General features: G+C 38.2%; 1 protein-coding gene across 1 annotated transcript; it reads right to left on the reverse strand.

Moving 5' to 3' along the window:
- Positions 1-17,076: 17,076 nt before the first annotated feature.
- LOC141900098 (uncharacterized) lies at positions 17,077-18,891 on the reverse strand. The gene is made up of 3 exons (XM_074786831.1): positions 18,750-18,891; positions 18,041-18,300; positions 17,077-17,381 (listed from the first exon to the last, which is right to left on the reverse strand). Exons 1-3 carry the CDS (start codon positions 18,802-18,804, stop codon positions 17,160-17,162), a joined length of 537 nt encoding a protein of 178 aa, XP_074642932.1. The 5' UTR covers positions 18,805-18,891; the 3' UTR covers positions 17,077-17,159.
- Positions 18,892-20,281: the final 1,390 nt, after the last annotated feature.

A 20,281-nucleotide genomic window follows, 5' to 3' on the forward strand; every position in this document is an offset into this window, starting at 1 on the left:
GTTGAGGGATGTCATTTCAAAGGTAAAAATACAGCGCCATGATGTCGACTGTTCTGGGGTAACATTCGACCGATATTTACTATCTGTTTCCGCCGTATCTTCTCAATTATTGGAAGTCGGATAAAAATAGCCGTCCGTGAAATCGTACGAACCATTTCTATCAAAGGAAAACATAATTCGGGGCCTCCAGATCAATAAATTACCTTCAGTAAAATCTTCCACTATTTGGTGACTATGGAGATTGACATTTGTTAACGATGGCGCAGTAGTGTACGATCTACCGGTGTCTTCTGGTTTTAGTTTTACCTTCTTTTTCCTATACATCTGAAATGAAAGATAACTTTGATTACGAAAAAGACACTGATTGATTGAGCTGGGATTTTATGGGATGTCAAATCTATCTTTTAATGATGTGTCGTTACTTAATAGAATGTTTGATATTATTTTCCCCAGAAATCGATTGCCAAAGCCAATATCATGCTGGCTAAATCCTGATACCCAATCAAGCAACGGATAGGTTTACAATGGGCTACATTGTACGGGCGATCAGCCTAATCCTGCAATATATTCGCATTTGGATATACGAGCTGCCGTAATTATCAGGATCAAAGATAACTCTGAAACCGACACGTAGAACGATGTATCATTTTCCGATAATCTCGACAACTGAATCACGCTTCAGAATGTCTCCGACCGACGTCACCAATCAGGCATTCGTGAGACGACTTTAAATAAGCAAGATAGAAAACATTTCTTAGGCCATTAACAATTTTTCCTTTAGGAAAAAAACGATTGGTGGAATTTTTATTCGAATTGATTTGCTCGTATAAAAGCCATTTGCAATATACGGATGATTTGTTTCGTTAGCTAAGAATAGTTGATAAGTTGAAGAGCAGCTGTGTGTTAATCTACTGCCCAACTCACGCGAACAGAACTTTATCATAAATATTGTTAAATACCGATGTGAAATGCTAATTAAGACTTCGAAATATCAGTGGATGGATGATAAATCTGCTATAGTCTTAGTACTCGATTACTCGAACACAAGTCAACTTCCATCATCTCGAGTACAGGCCGATAGCGGCATAGTTTACTGCCTTGGAATTTTATTTAGAACAGAATGTGAATGGCAAAACATTTTAACAAATTGATCTACAATAGCATAAGAATAAAGATGTAACAATTTCATTTATCAAATGATTTCTATCGTGAGAGATCGCGAGAGGCTGTTCACGATGGCTCACTGAACGGCGTTTCTTTCGTGAAGAGGCTCAGTCCTGATCAAAACTATTTCATTAAATATTGGACGATTGATTCTCAAAGTTACATTTTAATATCAATGAAGTCGATTTCCAGTCAATGAATAAACAAGTGTTTCGAACATCATTCAGAGAATAGCCAGTGGAATATTAGAAAAAAGTGAACGAGTGAGTGGGATACATCGAACATTGAATTTAACAGAATGAAGAAGATGTTGATGAAATCATAATCAATATTCATTGTATCTTAGTCTGGACCCGCTCGGCCTTGATTGTATAGTATAATCAATTGTACTCTGTATATTTCCTGTATGGGACTGGTTGACGATCGAATTGAAACCCCGTCGCGTGTTTCACAGTTCAAGAGGAATTTATTTAGATTGAAGAGACGTTGATGTCACAATCTAAATACTTCAAGAACAAATTGACTGCGCCGTGTTTACTCATTCGCGGGATAAGCCGGCAATTCGAGTGTAATCAGCATGCACCGAATTAAATCCTGGATACATGTTTCTCTTTCGTAACTGTTTGTACCGTCAGTAACCCTTGACGAGAAAAGCTAAATGCACACCAACTGTTGAACGTGACAAATGATCATCACACGCCTATAAATCAAATAGATTTTGAAATGTTTCTACTTCTAACAGCCACATATTGTGACCGAGAATGGCAATTTTATGCCAGTATCAAATGATAACATTTTGTGTCTTCCGGGAATTGTTGCGGGTGGTTTTTCAAATGTTTTCCGCGCTAGATGTAAGTTGATTATGGTTCGGTAAGGTATGATGAATAATGTAAAGTCTCTCGAGGCTGAAATGATTGATATTAACGGCGACAAAAGTCCACTGGTAATTAAATTTAATATTTCATGTTACATAGTTAGATTATACATCATCAACAGTCAGTCGTAGAAAGATCAAAAGTTTATGATTTATTCAATTTAGAAACGAGTCAGCGGATATTTGCAGCAATAAGTTATCAATCTTTATCTAGATAATCATATTTTTTCCCACGCATTTCTAAAAAAAGAAATATCTCTAAGCCTCATATCAACTTACATTCACTTTTATATATTGGATTCCCAGTGGATTTATGTGAGTTCTCGAGATTAAAAATATTTTCTATTCATTTCGAAAAAAAACACGCTTTGAGTAAAGATTAGACCAATTCAAAGGTAAAATTCCTGTTAGTCAAATATCCTTGAAATTAAAACCGTTTTTATTGAAGTTTTAAACAATTCGTTCAAAACAATTCCTTTCAAAACCATTTGCACGAATAATTTTTATTCAGGGATTCTTTTCATTCCAAGTACATAAGATATCAAACGTCACCATATTGTTTATGCGATACCGCGCGCGCAAAGACACATGCGGCGTTGTATGATATATTTTTATCGGGGGTCGATTTCCGATTCCTGTTCCTGAGAGAAGTGTCGTTTGATTTATCGCGCGGGATGACTAACGCAGTTCGCATCTGACCCAGAAAACGGATGCTTAATCCCGGCGTAAAATTAACTGAATAAATTCAATCGAGCCGACGGTAATAACTGGTAATACAAACCAGTCGGGTATTAATCCGATCATAAAACCTTCCACGCACTAATGACTGTGCATGATTCTCCTATCTCATGATTCCACACGATTCATTGAAACACTCGCGCAGTCGTCGGTCGTATCACGCCGTATCTATCCTGTATAATTAATATCTACTTGGCGGAAATGTGCAACGACAGATAACTCGCGAAGATTGTTGTTTCTAGTTTCCAGAAAAATCATTGCGTTGCTCGCTGTGTGTCTTGTAAATGTCAGATAACGGGTTCTGTTTTTTTTTTTGGTACCGTTAATCGGTTGGCGGCTTCATATTTCATCGGTACTTAGTAGAAATGGGGATTTTTTTAGATCTTATAGCGCGTATGGATTTCCGTCGAACAACGAATAGGAATAAGATATTTTCTATCACGCGTCACGGAAATTCCAGAAAAAAATCCCCTCTACAATCAGTAGTTTCGCGATGCGATCTCGACTGATATGGATATCAGGTTGGGATGCAACTTTAGCGTGATTTCTCGTTCAACATGGAATCAAGATTTCAAGGCCATTCTTATGGACATCACGTTTACATCGTTAAACAATATACACGGATAGATATACAGCGTAGCTCTTAAGTGTTTGTTGTATATACATTATTCATCACCGAACAGATGAAATAATGCATAGTTTCGATGAGTTTTGCCATTCATTTTGGGCATACGTCAAAACCGTTATCAAAATTATGAAATATATATGAAAGTTTCTTTTTCTTACCGTGTTTGATTCAGCAACCTGATTTAGAATCAACCATAAAACTACCAACGTGAACCAATTGGTAAGATCTGTCCAAGAGACGGTGTTCGATGAAGCGTTCATAGTGTTGTGGTCAGGTTGCTGGTTACAGCTCTGTTACACGTGTGTCTCAGTAATCAGTTTTCCGCGTCCATAAATCTATAATTTACAATGTAATAACGTGCAGTTTTATTAATCCTTTTTATTTACAAAACGAGAAAGCTCATTTGTAACTTTTCTGTATTAGACGTCATTTTTGCCTCGTATACAATGACTAATGTATAGACAATAACTGAAAATGAATATTGGTATAAACTATATCTATCAGATTCTGTCAGAATCTATACCAGAAATGGCTAAGTCTGAAGTTGCCATTAAGACTGAAACGTTTGTTCTGTTCAATATCGGCAATGCCTATTTTCACGATAAATCACCAGCCACCATACTTTCCCATTAAACACCTTTGACTCCCAAAGCTCAAGGTCATACACGTGATGGACGTGTCAAGCGGAAAAAACTGAAAAAAGTAGATTCGTCTTTTGTGCATCAGGTTGGCGCAAGAAATATCAATTGGGCATCAATTCAAACCTCTCAACGCTGATCTAAAACCCGATTCTCGCTTCAGTCGTCGTTAGAATTTCGCACTTTTGTTGCTCATTAATGAAGAAAAATTCCACTGAAGAATTCGCATAAACAAAACAACCGCACTGAATATTAGAACTGAAGCGGTTGAAGATAGAACTGAAGCGGTTGAAGGTAGAACTGAAGCGGTTGAAGATAGAACTGAAGCGGTTGAAGATAGAACTGAAGCGGTTGAAGATAGAACTGAAGCGGTTGAAGATAGAACTGAAGCGGTTGAAGATAGAACTGAAGCGGTTGAAGATAGAACTGAAGCGGTTGAAGATAGAACTGTAGCGGTTGAAGATAGAACTGAAGCGGTTGAAGATAGAACTGAAGCGGTTGAAGATAGAACTGAAGCGGTTGAAGATAGAACTGTAGCGGTTGAAGATAGAACTGAAGCGGTTGAAGATAGAACTGAAGCGGTTGAAGATAGAACTGTAGCGGTTGAAGATAGAACTGAAGCGGTTGAAGATAGAACTGAAGCGGTTGAAGATAGAACTGTAGCGGTTGAAGATAGAACTGAAGCGGTTGAAGATAGAACTGAAGCGGTTGTAGACATTTCTGTGCAACATCGTTAGCGATTATTGCACGTAGTAAGATCTTGCAATTGCAAATTGCCGGAAACTTCGACACGCATAAAGGCACTAGCGTCTACCACGGGGTGACATTAAATTAATGGACGGCTTTTTAATAATTCACGACCTCTTCGCGGTATTAATGAAAATCGTCTTGGGAAGAAATTTCGTTCGATAGGTCATAATATCATCGTCGAGCTGGAAAAAAAGATAATTTCGGAAAACAGTCATGCGCTGAGAGAAACCCAAATATTTGCCTGCCTGCCTGCTGCGTGTACTGTGAGTTAAATAACCGGATATCGTTCTGAGGTGAAGCTAAACATCGATTCGATGACGTTACCAGTTTTAAATGTATAAAACTTTAATAGTACATATAAAACTCCTAGAAATTCAATCGATGATAAATAAAGAATAATTTGGGGCTCAGCCATCGCACTAAGAGCCTCTGTATTCGCGGTACTATAAACTATTTCCATATCGCACTCATTGAAAACATGTATTCTTCTTTAATTATATCTATACTGAAAACTCAATATTTTCTCGCGACGTTACTTCATTCAGTATGTATTCACATTCAGTACGATGAGGATTGTTCGTGTGTAATTTGGAAACTGACAATTGGAGAACGGCAAACACTCGGCTACTGTCTCCGGGTAAATGGAAAATACTCTTTGATTCGTAAAAAATATGCATAATGACAATCATGGATTCCTTTAATGTACAATAATACATGGTGTTACTTCGTCAACGCGAAATAAACATATAGCTGTGAATAAATCAGAAGATGTGACCACGCATAATGGGTTATTCATACTAAACGCATACAACTGGGTATCAACTGGATTCGATTTTTACTGCTAAAAAGAAATCAAAATCAGTTGCCTATTGATATTCTACGGGTACAAATCTTCGTTCAAATTGAGGTATTTACAACCGGAAAGCTCGCTAGTAAAAATAAGACGTTACGACTGAATATTTTAGCGCTAAAGCGATCTATCTAGAGACAATAAGAGATGACGTATTTCTGTTCGAATACGACGTCCTCGGGCCGTAAGAATTATAGACGTAAATTGTATAATTATCTTCACTCGGCGGGAGTGTGATAAATACTATGTATTGACGGTTGGGCCTTGCAGTCGATGATTACTCCAGTGTATAATTTCCGCTGGCGGTTTAGTCACAAATGTAGATGGAGTATTGTTTGCTAAAAACAGTATAGACACCTGCTAAATTGATGAGTGTGAACAGGAATCTGAGGCGACAGTAGCACTTTTTATGTTGCCGCGACAATTTGTTTGATCGATGGTGGTTTTTGCGCATTTGTTTCAATATCACTGGATTCACGGGGACACGATATAAGAAATCATCTCGTGTTGGATTCTAGCCGCTTGACCACACGGTTTCGGTGAACAATACTGAGCAATGGAAGCGGTGCGAATGCAGTGAAAGGATTCAACTGATGTCTTAACCATATATGAGCATTATACGAAAGCGACCGAAAGGGCGATTGGAAAAATACTGTTTATTTCTATTCCGCGGGATACGAACGTTCAATGAACCGAGGATATCGTGGTTAAACGGGCAGAAGTTACCGATAATGATGATCGTGTAATTCAGATCCTGATCTACTTTTTGGTTAAACCATCTCATGAATCGGCAATTTGACGCGCAACCATTGAATAAAGCGATGGTCATTGCCAGCATTAGCGGCGATGAATTCAACATCTTCGTGAATTACGAATAAGTCGCTAGTGTAGATAACGGCATTAAGAACGTACTTGCAAGCCGTTACTTCACCGTTCAACTTGAATCGGGCCTTTCATGCTATTCGCTCGTGTTCGGTTTTTGTCTAATCAGATAACGCCGCATTTTCTCGTGTCAGTGTGAGAAAAAGAATCTATCCGCGCCGTGACGCATATTAAAAACACGATCCATTTAAACAGGCTGCGAACATATGAATGCAAAATGTCATGGGTGGACATTGACGAAGACATTCCCGTTCGCCGAATAGCAGCAATTATATCAACTGGTTGCTGAGCGCTTATTTCTTTCGTCACGATGACCGCGACAATGTGTACGATGGTGGAGAGCTCTTGTGGTTTGTAGATGAGTTCTTCACATGTAAATTGACGGCGCTCTTGCTGTCAAAGGTTGGATGAGAGTTTCATCTGAGAACATAATCAAATACGCAACTATAATTCATTGCCCTTTGTGACCTTTGTTAAAACAACCATAACGTGGAATCGGATTTTGAAGACCAGGTTTGAGTTTAGGTCAAAATATGGTCATCAAGCCGACCACCCTTGTTTTGATCGTACAAGCAGACGACAAGTACCTGAACAAAGAAAATCCTTTTTCATCGCGATTTCGCTATAATTCACTGTCTATTCCATTTCTATTACGTCTATATGTTTGTTCTTCTAAGCAGCCATAATGAAAAAAAGCTTATCGGGATTGTTAGTTTCACTCTCAGTTGCAGAACTATTCAATTAACGGTTTACTCGAACATGTATCCGATGTATAACGAGTAAGCCATCACCTGAGCTGGTCTTTTTTGTCTCTTTATCATTAGATAGATTCTAACAAGACGGGGAGTCGCAAGGGATAATTGCTTTTCATGTAGGAAATCAATTTAACACGGTGACTTATCGAGAACTTGTCAGGACATATAATAACAGCTAAGCGTCTGCAGTGACACTGAATTCCGTGCTGTGAATACAATCTCCTGTAAAGCGATATTCTAAATGGGATTTTTTTTCTGGCCAGCGTAAAAATCCTCGATCTCTGACGTATCAACGGAAAAATAATTCACACAGGGCCTAGTACGCATTCTTTCAAATTGATGGAAAACGTAAAATCAACCGTTATACAGATCGGAAAATCGGCACAAATTTGAAAGTTTGAAAATAACGAAAAACGGTTAGAAGAAGACAGTACAAAATGATTGAGCAAAGCTAGTTTCATATCATTAAATCAAAAATAACAAAGGCGTTGTCTCTCACGGTTAGAATAGAAAGATTTGTTTTGGTATTTCATGACATTTCGAGATCGTGTTACAACTTGCAGCGCAAATATTTCAGAGGAAAGCTTTCGGTTAATTAAAAAATACACAAAACGATCGCGCGAAGCTTCGAAGAAAACCGAACACCGTTGACCTTTCACGCAAGAAAATGATGAAACAACAAAAAATCTTCTCCACTCGCCGATTTTGATCGGTTGTAAAAAAACTGCCTTGAATCTCGGCGTGTTATTTCATGGAATGAGGAGGATACCGACTGAAATATGTCTGATTGATCATCCTTGTGCTGTATTGCTGCGGCGAGACAAGAAAACCTCAAGTTCACTTCAAATATAGCTAGCAGCCACTGCCGTCTTTTAATCGAAGTTGCGAAGAGTTTAAGTGCGCACTAATGGCACATTTCACGATTAACCGACAGCGTCTCAACGCGATAAGAATGCGATAGCAATTCGAACTCGGTTTTCGCACGATTTTGACAAATGCTCCGGGAATTTCGGGCTACACCAAAGTAGCGTCGAGAACTTTCGTTTTTATTTTTTCAATGGAATTTGATATCCTGTTAGAGAAGATTGATAATTATCTCGTGTTCAATTAATCGTTATTTCATTTGTTCGAATGTGTGTTATGCGCTTGATCGGGGATGTGAATAAGGAAATGAAGTTCACAAAATGTAATTACTACCGATATCGTATTTCACGTAACCTGTCACTAGCAGCAGATCGCTGTCAACTGAAGAAATGTTTACCTCCTGTTCCACGCTCGCAGTTGATTAATAAGGGCGGCTCCGACAGTAAAATTGTTTAAATCTACTCTCAAGTATCCGGGGTCGATATGTTTTTCTAGCTTTCACAAAAAGTCCGTCGCAGATTCGATCGATAACTGATTGATATTCGGTCGGTGTTTGCATCGGTAATTTACTCTCATTATGTTCTTTCTAAGGCTGAAATTAAAGCTGTTTTTCCACGAGATGAATCGCGTGTTTATTCCCCGCAGCAACTGTTTGATTGAAACCACATCGGTTTTCGTCAGCAAAAACCAGAATACGAGAGAGAAATCCCACTGCGAAAAATACTATTTGAAATTTATTCATTATACCACACAATATTGACGTAGAACACGCCTGATTTTTTTTACGTAGACGCGACGTTCAGCGGGTTTATTAACCTCCTCCAACGAGGTCTAATTCTCTACGGCCCAACGTATGAAACCCGATATGATTCGCTAAATTGTTTTATACGCGCGGTGATGCTAAATCGAATTTACTCAGGGGACCGATGCACGAGGGGAAATCATCCCTGAAGCCAATTCTACCGATGATTCAACCAACAGGTGAAGAAAATAAACCAATAACCTTCTACTGAATCTCCTGAACCTGACCTTTTTTTCAGCGATAACTTTCGCAGTAATTCGCAGAACCTTTTCGATCTCATCTTAACATCATTCGAACTCTATCATAACCTAGCGCTAGTATTCTTCGCAATCAGATCGAAAAAAAGGGTTTTGGTAAGATGTATATGGAGTTATTTTAGACATGAAATTGTTTTAAAACTACTATACCTGATTTCAAAGTAACGACGAATGCGAACGTGTAAAATCCTGCTAAATTCCTCGGTTTGTTTAGTTTGTTGTTGGTACGTGGTGTTTGGTTTCGTGAGTACAAATTTCGTGTCGGATGCACCGATTTGTCTGTAACGCTATTCGAACGCTGCAACGCTGCTACTGGTGATGAACGCTTGACGCGGCTTTTATAGCGTGACGTATACCACTCACTCGCACCGAGTTAAACGTACGGAAACAATACACTGGACGGCGGCGGAGTTGTTTTAATACCCGTTATACAGATTTTTGTTTTATCTGACGCCGTAACAATAAGTTTATATACATTGATAACTATGTATGCGTTGATTAAGGGGTTCTGTATGAGTCTATGTGCACTACGTCATCAATATTGGCGTTTCAAAATAACTATTACAATACACTGTATTTTGTGATTTAATTTCATAACTTTTATTTCATTTTTCATGAATTTTGATAATTATTTGTTTGGAGAGGATGTTCACTACGTCATCAATATATCGGGGCTATAGACATAGCGAACATCGGATCGGAATAAGTCGACTGTCAAACCGGATGTTATTAATCAACAGTTTTTTTTGCTGATTTGTAAAGATATCCATCCGGTAGCGCGCACGGAAATTAAAATTGCATTTATCATTTTCTGCATATACGAAAATATACAAATCAAATCGGGAGAAAATTATTCATCATTCATTGGTCGAATTTCTGACGAGTATCTCATCAAAAAGGATGAAAAATTAACTCAAATTACATTTCCTTCCTTGCTTCCTCCTCACAAGACGCTTCCGCAACCAACCCTCGTTGACATGTTGAATGTAGTGGCTTCTTTAGAGTTATACTGCATACTGTTTCCGAATATAACTGCACCTTTCAATCATAAGCTTCCTAATTGTGGAATTAATTTCCGGATATTCTTCATGAGGATACACAACGAGCTACTGATTTCACAATGAACGAGTATCAGGTATACGGCATATATTTGGTTCATTCATATTACAAGCATTCGTCCAGGCGGCCGTGACGGTATATTCATCGAAATTACGCATACATTTTTAAAAAGATTGTTCAGCAACCATTTTGCATGGTTACGCGGGTTGAAAGTCTGCTGTTAAATTATTCATATTCAGCTAATTTTGTCTCTACTGTACTGTCAAACTTTACCGACTGCTGTGAAAATGGGTAAATTTGAATGTTATGATGCAAATCTATCGGTGCAGCGATTAATCTGCGCTTCGATTGAAATAATTTAGTCCAATTTGCAAGAAAAATTTCATGTTAGATATCAATCTGCAACATCAGCTAAACCACGCGGTTCGAGCGTATCATAGATGATATTATGACGACGTAATGAGCAGTAGATATATAGTCCGTCGTCAAAATTAGTTCATTTTCAATAAGCTTTGAATTGAATTTTTTGACTCCCGAATCCGTATACAATACTTTCATTCCTATACTCGGATATTGGTATTTAGTTGTCATAAATGATTGATTCATTTATGAAAGAGGTTCATTCAGATTTAGTTCCGATGTAGAAGAAATCGAACGAAGGACGACCAAGCGAAACTGGCGGATCCTCGCCTGCCATACATGGAATCCTCGATTGCCAGAGTAACACCGCGGGTAACCCTTTGTTTAAAGATCTGGTAGACTAACACGTCTTATTTACCTGTTGATGGATTCTGCCTTAATGGACAAACAAATTCATCAACATGAGCTGTCGCACAAGCGATTCTTTTTTCTCCATAAGAGAACAGCGCAGATCTCAGTCACTTCAGTCACGAAACTATGATCCCTTGGTAAAAGCTGGTCATCTGACAATTACCGTCTTTGCTCGTTATTTTGATACCATTCTGAACGCTGGAAATTACCCTGAGGCTAATTTGAAGACGTGCCATCCCGGTTTTATTAGCTGTTCGGCACAACAGTTACAGACTAACAGTAAATTGGCTTTATCAGCAGACAGTCGCAACCAGAGGTAGAAAAACCGAAACGGTTTCGCGTCTTTGAAGTCAGAGTAATTGTATTTACACGGGTGCGGCTATTCTCAATATTGTGATTATTGTTGACTTTAAATATTTCCAGCATGTGTACTGCCCTTTTCATAATCTAAATGATCAACTCAGAGAATGTTCTATACCAGCCTTTTATATTTGACATGGGTTATTTCCTGCGACTTGCCATTTTCGAAAGAAGCTTTAGTAATTTGGTTAGTTTCAGATGAAATGATTTATATAGTCGTTTTGACGCGACGGTAACCCCATCGCAGACGGTTACAAGATGGCTTCAAGCTTATCGCAACTTTTTCCCTCAATCGTCTATCAATTTCGAAATTGATGTAATTACGAAATATTTCAACGGCGAATTTTCGCACAAAATCTCTCTTAATAACGACACGATGAATAATGAATAACCTTTGTACATGGATTGGGATCAAAGTACGACATAAATTCCTCGCTGAAACCTTGTTTGCTGCTCCTAACAGTCACGTAAAATCTCAAATAGCCGTCTGTGGAACACACTGCGCAGTAACTATAGTTTAATTCCAGATTTTCACGCTATGATAGATGATAACTGATAATGCACATGTCACCGATAACGATACATAAGAGAATTCGATTGTAATTCACATAAATTATTGACTATCCGTTTCGATTGCCTGATTTCATATTTATAACACTTGAGGGATTCATTTTTCAACTTCGCATGGTCTCTAAATCGTGACTACGTGTCAGCATTAATACTGGAACTCCTGCAAAAATTTAGTTCATTATTTTGAGCCAGAGCTAGAGAAATATGTTGTTTGCTTATTATTATTGATGTCCTTCAGGCTGTCAAACTGGTTACTTCGGATATTTACACAGTGGCTTGTTGAAGCCGGTGTTTTTTTCGATGGAAAGATCTTGTAACCGCGGTTTTTCTGTGATACTCGAACAGCGCTTCGAGACCGGAGCAACTACGTGTGAAACAGTATAGATAATTTCATCGAAATAATTCCATCGATACAGTTTTCGATGAACACCGATGGAGCGCGATATCATTTCGATACTAGCACATGAGTATCAATGGCATTGAACTTATCGGAGGCCACTGACGATACTTTGACCGCGGGGAAAATTCGTTCGAAGTTTGTCCACATCGACGTCTCTCCTTTCCTTTGGGCCGGAGATTATGTGTCAATGAAAAGCATTGTAACCCGGGCCAAATATATAGATTTTTGATCAATGGATCTGCATCAGAGAAGTGAGATGCGTTGTAAGAGGTATCGCAAATCGTAGCTTATCAAAACAGCATCACCTCAACAAGTCTGGATTTAGAAGTATATTTTGATTAGACACCTAGCTGCTGGAGTTGGTGGAGTTCTTAACGCATAACTGGAAATTTTTTCTTCATTTTGTGCCAATTATCAGTCTTTACCTCGTGGGGTTAAATTTAGCCTGCTATTCAACCATAAGTTATGACCCCGAAGAAATGATCATAACAACTGGGTCTAGAGAATCCATTAGCATTTAGAAATCTCACTGCATGCGTCGAGACCCTGAACATGTCAATCGAATGATCGAATATTGACAACTCGGTATATTTCTATCAAACAGTTGCTTCATATCGACATGCGCCGCCGATTGACAATTTAATTTGTCATATTCATCATTCAAGTCAACATCCCTTGTAAACTGACATCGAGAAAAGTCTTGGAAATATGAACTTCCTATCGCGAGACCTCTTAACAACCGTATAGCGCGAGGTTTTGTGGGCGCTAGCGACGGATACGCTGGTGTTTTTGACATGGTTTTAAGTAAAGATTGGTGCAGTAAGCCGAACGCTGATTAACTTAACGTATAGTACTTAGATAGAGAAGATGGGTTTCACCCAGGAGGATATTCTCTCGGGCATCTGTCGTGATGGAACCAAATGAATTGACTAATGGAACATTGTTTGATCAAAGGTGAAAGGCAAAGTTCCATTTGCAGATAGTCCATCATATAATTAACCACTACTGCTTGTCCATTAGTCCCGCTACTCGAATTTATAGTGATGATAATATAATTAGCATCTTCAAATTGATAACATTGATTAGTCGCTGAAATTTGAATGGCCTTCGTGTTCACGTGTGATGAATACGTGCGATGAATCTATGAATTGTTCATTAAAATCTATGTAATAGAATCATATATAAATGATGATGGGGAAAATGAGTATATCTACATTGTAAAATATATCGATAACTATTTTTTTCTGAAGTCTGGAAAGCCCGATAGAAATGTCAGTAATGATTGAAATAATTGAAAACCACATAATACGGTGACTAGAATCTTCCAAGCAACGAAAATTACTGTCAAATCACAATGAACCAGTGGTGATTTAACAAACATATATTCGTCATAAAGTGCGCGTTGATATGATACTTTTCACGAAAACTGCGATGTATGAAGGACACTTTATGTGGTATATAAGTGGGAAAATAACACTCTAAATATCCGCCGCCGCCTTCGCCTACGTTTTTTTTCGGTTGTTTCTTTTTTTTAAAGGGTGGTGAATATGACCATGACATAGCTGTCTGTATTTAGCTTTTACGGCGGAGTATCGAAAAAATAGTGTGGATTTTTGAAATATCTAAATAAAACCATGCATATTTCTAACAGAAACGATGATTAGAGGAGGATTTCAGTCAGCGGCAAAAGAAAATTTGTTATTTCTACCACAGTAATGTACTACATTTCTCACTATTGGTTCAAACATTTTGGACACTCATTGGAGGAGAAATCCTAGCGGGAATTAGTTCTAATGGTAATCAGAATACGGATTTATTGGTCACGAAAATGTGTGACTAATCAATCTAGGAATAAATATGAGGTTATTTGGGTACGTTCGTCCAGTACTATAGAGAAGATATATCGCCTGATGAATGCGATTACGAGAATAAGAGATACATTGATGAAAATTGCTGTGAATAAAACAACGACTTAATGGCAATGCGACACATATCCTAAACTGGCAAGCACATATCTGATTACAAACAAATATCAGATGACGCTTGTATCCCATAAGGAGCGCACGAGTTGGTTGTTCGATATAAAACCTGCGCTCAGTTAATAGCAGTTTAAGAAAGAGTTACTTTATTGTCGGTGAAACTAAAACCGAAATACAGCTTCACACTTATTGAGAAATGTGTAAAGAGCAAATATAGTCGTGAGAAGAAAATGTAATAGAAACGGTTAAGTAGAAAAAAAGCGTCGCAATTCTGTGAGTAATTGATCTATGATCGGCTAGATTGATAGTTGCTTAAAGCAGCGCCGTCCGGCTCATTCTTAACGATCATACATGGACCTCCGGTTTTACTTAAGCAAACTCATTTTCTGATATTCCTGCTTCAAGAGACACAATATCACCCGATACGATATAGTTGTCTAGATGATTTAGCGTTAAATGATATGTTTGATAGATGGCCGAAATGAACTACTAGCGCGGCTATTTCTAGAGCTTCAAACGATACGAGAACTTTACAGGATAAAGTACCACAAAGCCGATATCGTATGACAACGCTGCATGCTGCAAGGGTCATTTGTGGTGGTTTGAGTACTTGTATATATTTCGTTTTATAGAGCACCATTAGTGATGTCACTCGAAAGACGTGCCGAGCCGTTCCGGACAATATTCAAGCATCGGTAGATTTTTAGAACTTCCGACTTTTAATCGAGCCTGAAAATATCAATCATTGACGTTACAATATGCCACTTCTCGGAGCGTCTCCCTCGGGTAAGGTGTGACCTTTAGTTCCAAATACTGACATTAATGTAGACTCGTGATAAGGAATTCAATTTATTCAGCGGATCCAACTGGCATTTTGTTAATCTACGTGTGCAAACACATCGACAACAAAGTACATGCTGCACAATCTACTATATCATGAAATTATCGCTAACTTGCAGAGATTACTTATTTCTTAAATTGTTGTATGGAGAATGAGGGATGTTGTTCCAGACGTTTGGGAAATCTGACCGATGCAATATGCACGTTTTGCGCTTGGGTCTAAATGTCTACCTACTTCAATATATCCACACAGTCAAGCCTGTTAAGATCCCTTCAACATCTTGACTGGCAGTAGCTCCGATAATGGGAACATAACGCAGCGAAATAGACGGTCAACTTGGTACATGCGCGTACGTCGTTACCAAGAAATTGCGTTGGAAAACAATCACTATGAGGATTTATGTTCCCGTTAATGAAGACTAAAATACAGCGATTTATAAAACTACAGCATGTGGACCTCTTAATATTCGTCACAATACACTCAACAGAATAGTAAAAATAGCCAGACTCCCATTTTTTTCCCCAGTATTCCATGACATTTAGCAATGTGACTGTGTTGAATATATCACTAGCACTATACACGAACTACTTTCATTCCCCTGGTTATAATTAATACGTTCGCGCATGAAAAGAGACCTTTTAGTAAATTGAGGAAGCACTATTTCTTGCTCGATGGCAGGCGCGATACATTATGTTTTGTTCGCCTTGGCTATAGACACCTGTCAAATTATGATCTAATTAGCCAACGCCCATTTGAGATTTGTTTTCTTACAATGGACGGCGCTGCAAATTCGGATTAATAATACACAGCGCTTGTATAAAAATGGCAAATCAAGCTCTCACAAAATGTCACGTAAAGCTGAAATATCGACATGGAAATGAATGTGAATAGAATGTGAACATGATTTTCGTGTTCGGTCACATTATTCACAGCATCGTTAGAATATCAGTACCGGGTGTTTGTGGAAAATTAGTTAGTTTCCTAATCGTTGGTGGTAAGCTTTTTATAATCGGATGGGCTTATACCAACGTTAGGGATGACAAGGACCAAAACACGGTTGAAAAAAGTAACACTTCAAAAATATACTTTCTATCCACTTCAGTCCACAATTAATGGCTTAATTCACAAACTAACACAGGTACCTTTCGAAATAATCCAATTCTATGTATGTTTCGAGTGATTAATCAACATTATTTTGAGAAATTAATTAATTTCCTTACAAATTTCGCCATTGGCCGCCATTTCTCTGTATTGCACATGTGGCATGATAAGACAAGGGGACCTACAAGGATTTAGATAAAACTTTCAAGACGAAACGACAATTTTTATTTTTGATGGTTTTCCAACCTATATTTCAAATCTTCGTGTTTTCCATTATAAATAATGAAATAATAAATTCTGGTAAAAGAAAAATGTGAATAAGTGTTGATTTCTTAATATTTTTCAATTTCGTCGTTTCGCTTCGTTAGTTTGTGCTGTTGTCCTGGCCTCAGTCCACAGGTGCCAGCACCTCCAGTAATTTTCAAAATGGCAGCTGTTGACTCTACGGAAATTTACTCTCACTTTACGGCCGATTTGCACATGGATTTAGATCGTCAGGTGAGGTGTTATAGGTATCAGACAAACTACGAATCTGTTGTGTGTCGATTACAACAAAAATTTGACGGATATCTTAAGAGACAATGAAATGCCAGGCAAATTACTCGTCAGTCAAATTGGCTGACGAAGATTTCATACAAAAATGACCTTCCCATTCCTGACTGTGGTTTGTGAAAATATCCGATCGTGAAACTAAACCACAGACAGGTTACTGACTAGTGGAAAAGGAGTCCAGAATCTATACTAGATTACAAAGAAAAAGAATTGTCGACTGATCAAATAAAACTGAATACACTTGAATTCATTATCTGATTTATTTATCTCAACGTTATTCGCCGCTTAGCTAGCCACCCGAAAATCATACGCTCCCTCACGTTTTTAGCGGAAAATTACTGAAGTTATTGCAACGATGACAAATACGGATAAGATAGAGGGCGTATCAGTGAGGGATGCAGCGTTGCGGGTGCGGTCGTTACAACCATCCTCTGAGCAGCAGAACGATTGCGAGTAAGTGGTGTTTGGTAGTTTGCCCTCTACACAGTCACTAGCACAGGCCCTATAAACAAACCAGTTTCCTGTGTCCTGATACGTAAAACCAATCTGAAACAAAGACGATTATGGAGATAACTTGGTTGGATTATCCTCGCTTGCCAGGGCTTTGGTTGCCTGCGACGATTATGAATAGTTCACCAGTCGTTTCTATTGATCTCGCGGCTTTATAGAAACTGCGTGATTTATTTAGGAATATACCAACAAGAGTATCGACTAAGGAAACATATTTGCATATTCATACGGAAATAGATATTGGACGAGAATGTTTATTTTCTAGACACTTTTCCATACAATATGAGTATACTCATATGCTAAAGTACGTGTAATGATTAATATTTGTACACACGCCAAATTATGTATTTGTACACCTACATTCGTGATACCTTATAACACAACGGTGGACAAATATGAATTTATTTGATAACGCGAATATCGATGACATCGTTTCGTTGTCAGATGTGGAAATTCTCATGTTTTTTAAATGTGTTTTTCAACCAATGGTATAGCTCAGAAAAAGAGACGTCTAAAAGATCGTAAAGAATAGATTATCTGAATTTGGTTCTGAGTGAGATCTAGAGAGTTTGAAAGAGAAAAGAACTGTTTGAAATGAACTGATTTCAATTCGTTGATAAATAAGTGAAGCTCACGCAATATTGTAGCTTGTTTGTCAAGATTAAAACTTGTACAGGGGGAAAACGTTTACCTACCCCGCATGTATCGTTCGGATTTTGACAAAGTTGAGGGGATACTGTGACATTTGGACTGGTAGCATTCTCACGTAAAAAGTCATCGATGAGACTTTCATTCGAACTGAGGTTTGAACGTAAAAACGTGCAGCCAACTGTCTGCTTTAAACCCATCTTCCTAACGTAGAGCAACGATGAACCTATCTCAGCGGCTGTCTGCTCTGTCAGATTGGAATCAGTCACACCGTAATAACAGTGATAACACGAAATTCCATAACAACCTACATTCAAGAAAAAGATCAGTGATATTCGGATAGAATAGAATTCAGTAGAATCTTCGTTATTGAACTTAGATATAGCAGCAGAAATCTAGGCTTAATCCATATTGAGATGATTTGGTTAATTTTCATACTAAATCTCTGAGTCACGTTTAGCTTGTTTCATTAAAAAGTATACAGGGTCTTGTTCCACATTCCGAGTTGAGATTTGACTCTGAGTTAACCCATTGAAAATGAACTAACTTTTTAACTCACAACTGTGGAACTGGGTCCAGAAGTGTAATATGAATAACTCTATCTTCTTGGCAATTTCTTCTCTGAGATAATAACTAATAGGAAACTATAACGACATGAGCGGTGTCGGTGCGCTTCAGTTTTCTTCGTCGTTCTTACTTTCCGAAGAATTTCTCCCTCAAATTTTTCAATTCGCAAAACTTTTCGTTTATACATACCAGAAATGACCCCAACGAGGGTAATCGCTAAACCGAATATAATCTTGGACGCCATCTCGTTATTCTAAAATGTTGAAAATGAACCGGCACCTGTGTGGCTGGATTCAATACTACTCGGTTTAACGCTGATAACCGCTTTACATTTTAGTATGTGAGACAAAGTCATATGTTTTATCAGAGACAAAATCAATCAAAATATATATAGTTATCTTACTAACTACAGCTTTTTAAAATCGCGGTGTTTCAATGTTTTCCCTTTTCAGTCAATTTTGTAAACGCTGATACAAGCAATAAACTCGCTTGATCTGTACTTTCGTTATTCTAAGGAAAATCACATCCCCGGGAGACGTCAGCGACTTCGTCGTTTGAGCGCGGTAAGTGCATCAACTCTACGAGTAACCAAATCTAAGAGGTAATTAGGAGTTATGTAGCGAGCGCCAACGGGCTTGAAAACTATACGACAGATACTTTATGATAAAAACCCTGAAACCCACGCGGACTCGAGTCGTAGTACGTACGTACATTTTAGCAGTGGACAGAATTACACGATTATCACATTCTTCGCATCGCGAGAAATCGATGATGAAATTACTTGCGCATAAAGATTCTTAACATGGCTGTAATCTTTGTATTTCCCTATTATACATTTATCAGGGGATTTAGGATTGAGACGAATGCGTTCTGACGATTAATTTTCATACTCGTTGAACGGAAACAACTTTCGACTTCCTCTCGAGAGACCGCGTTCGACTCGCTTATCTAATTCGCGATTCTAGTTCAGTCAGCACGTTTCGCCGGAGCGAAAACCGGATTTTACGGCGAATTAACGCCGAAGATTTCTCTCATTAAATGTAAAACTAGGAAACTCATTAGACGGTAAACAATGAAGCTATCTCTCGTTCTCCCGGGTGACATTCCGCATCAACAGATTAATATAGCATCGAATTACTGGTCTATCTGACACAATAAAACACCGAGTGAAACAGAAAACCATCAGTAATTAAATTATCGCTAACAGCTTTTTTACACGTCGAATTATCTGCATGTTGAATCTGCCGAGATTAAGTCATAACGTATTAATGATTTACGTCGCCTCGGGGACATTTTTCGATAAGTTGATTCTAATGGATTCTTCTCTCCAAACGCTCGAGTAACTACTGTACGTTAGGCCTATGGAGATCAGAGATATTACATCGCATCGAAAAATACCAACTCATCAAAGTTGTTTTTAGCCTCATGTCTTCAAAAGAAACTCGAACACGAAGTGATCATAGAACCCTATGGGTCTACTATAGAACGACAGATCAGAGACCAAAACACTCATGAATTCTTGATGTCAACTCTTTAGTGAAGTGTCTGTAACAGGAAATGATTTCGTGATCAGTGCTTTTCAACGTCAAGTAGAAGCTCATCAGAAACACATTCGTCCGAAAGGCTTAATCAACAAAGTCAATTGGTCTGACTGCCAGTAGTTACATTAGGACACAATATATATCTATGTACCCATGACGTATATGCTTAAATAAATATAT

Source organism: Tubulanus polymorphus, chromosome 2, assembly GCF_964204645.1.
Source record: "Tubulanus polymorphus chromosome 2, tnTubPoly1.2, whole genome shotgun sequence".
NCBI lineage: Eukaryota > Metazoa > Nemertea > Palaeonemertea > Tubulaniformes > Tubulanidae > Tubulanus > Tubulanus polymorphus.

Coding starts and splice junctions, on each gene's coding strand:
- LOC141900098 (XM_074786831.1), bottom strand. CDS start 18,804: ATGGCGTCCAAGATTATATTCGGTTTAGCGATTACCCTCGTTGGGGTC. Junction 18,301..18,749: donor CCTCGTTGGGGTCATTTCTG/GTATGTATAAAC, acceptor TCTTGAATGTAG/GTTGTTATGGAATTTCGTGT. Junction 17,382..18,040: donor ATCCGAACGATACATGCGGG/GTAGGTAAACGT, acceptor TCTTTGTTTCAG/ATTGGTTTTACGTATCAGGA.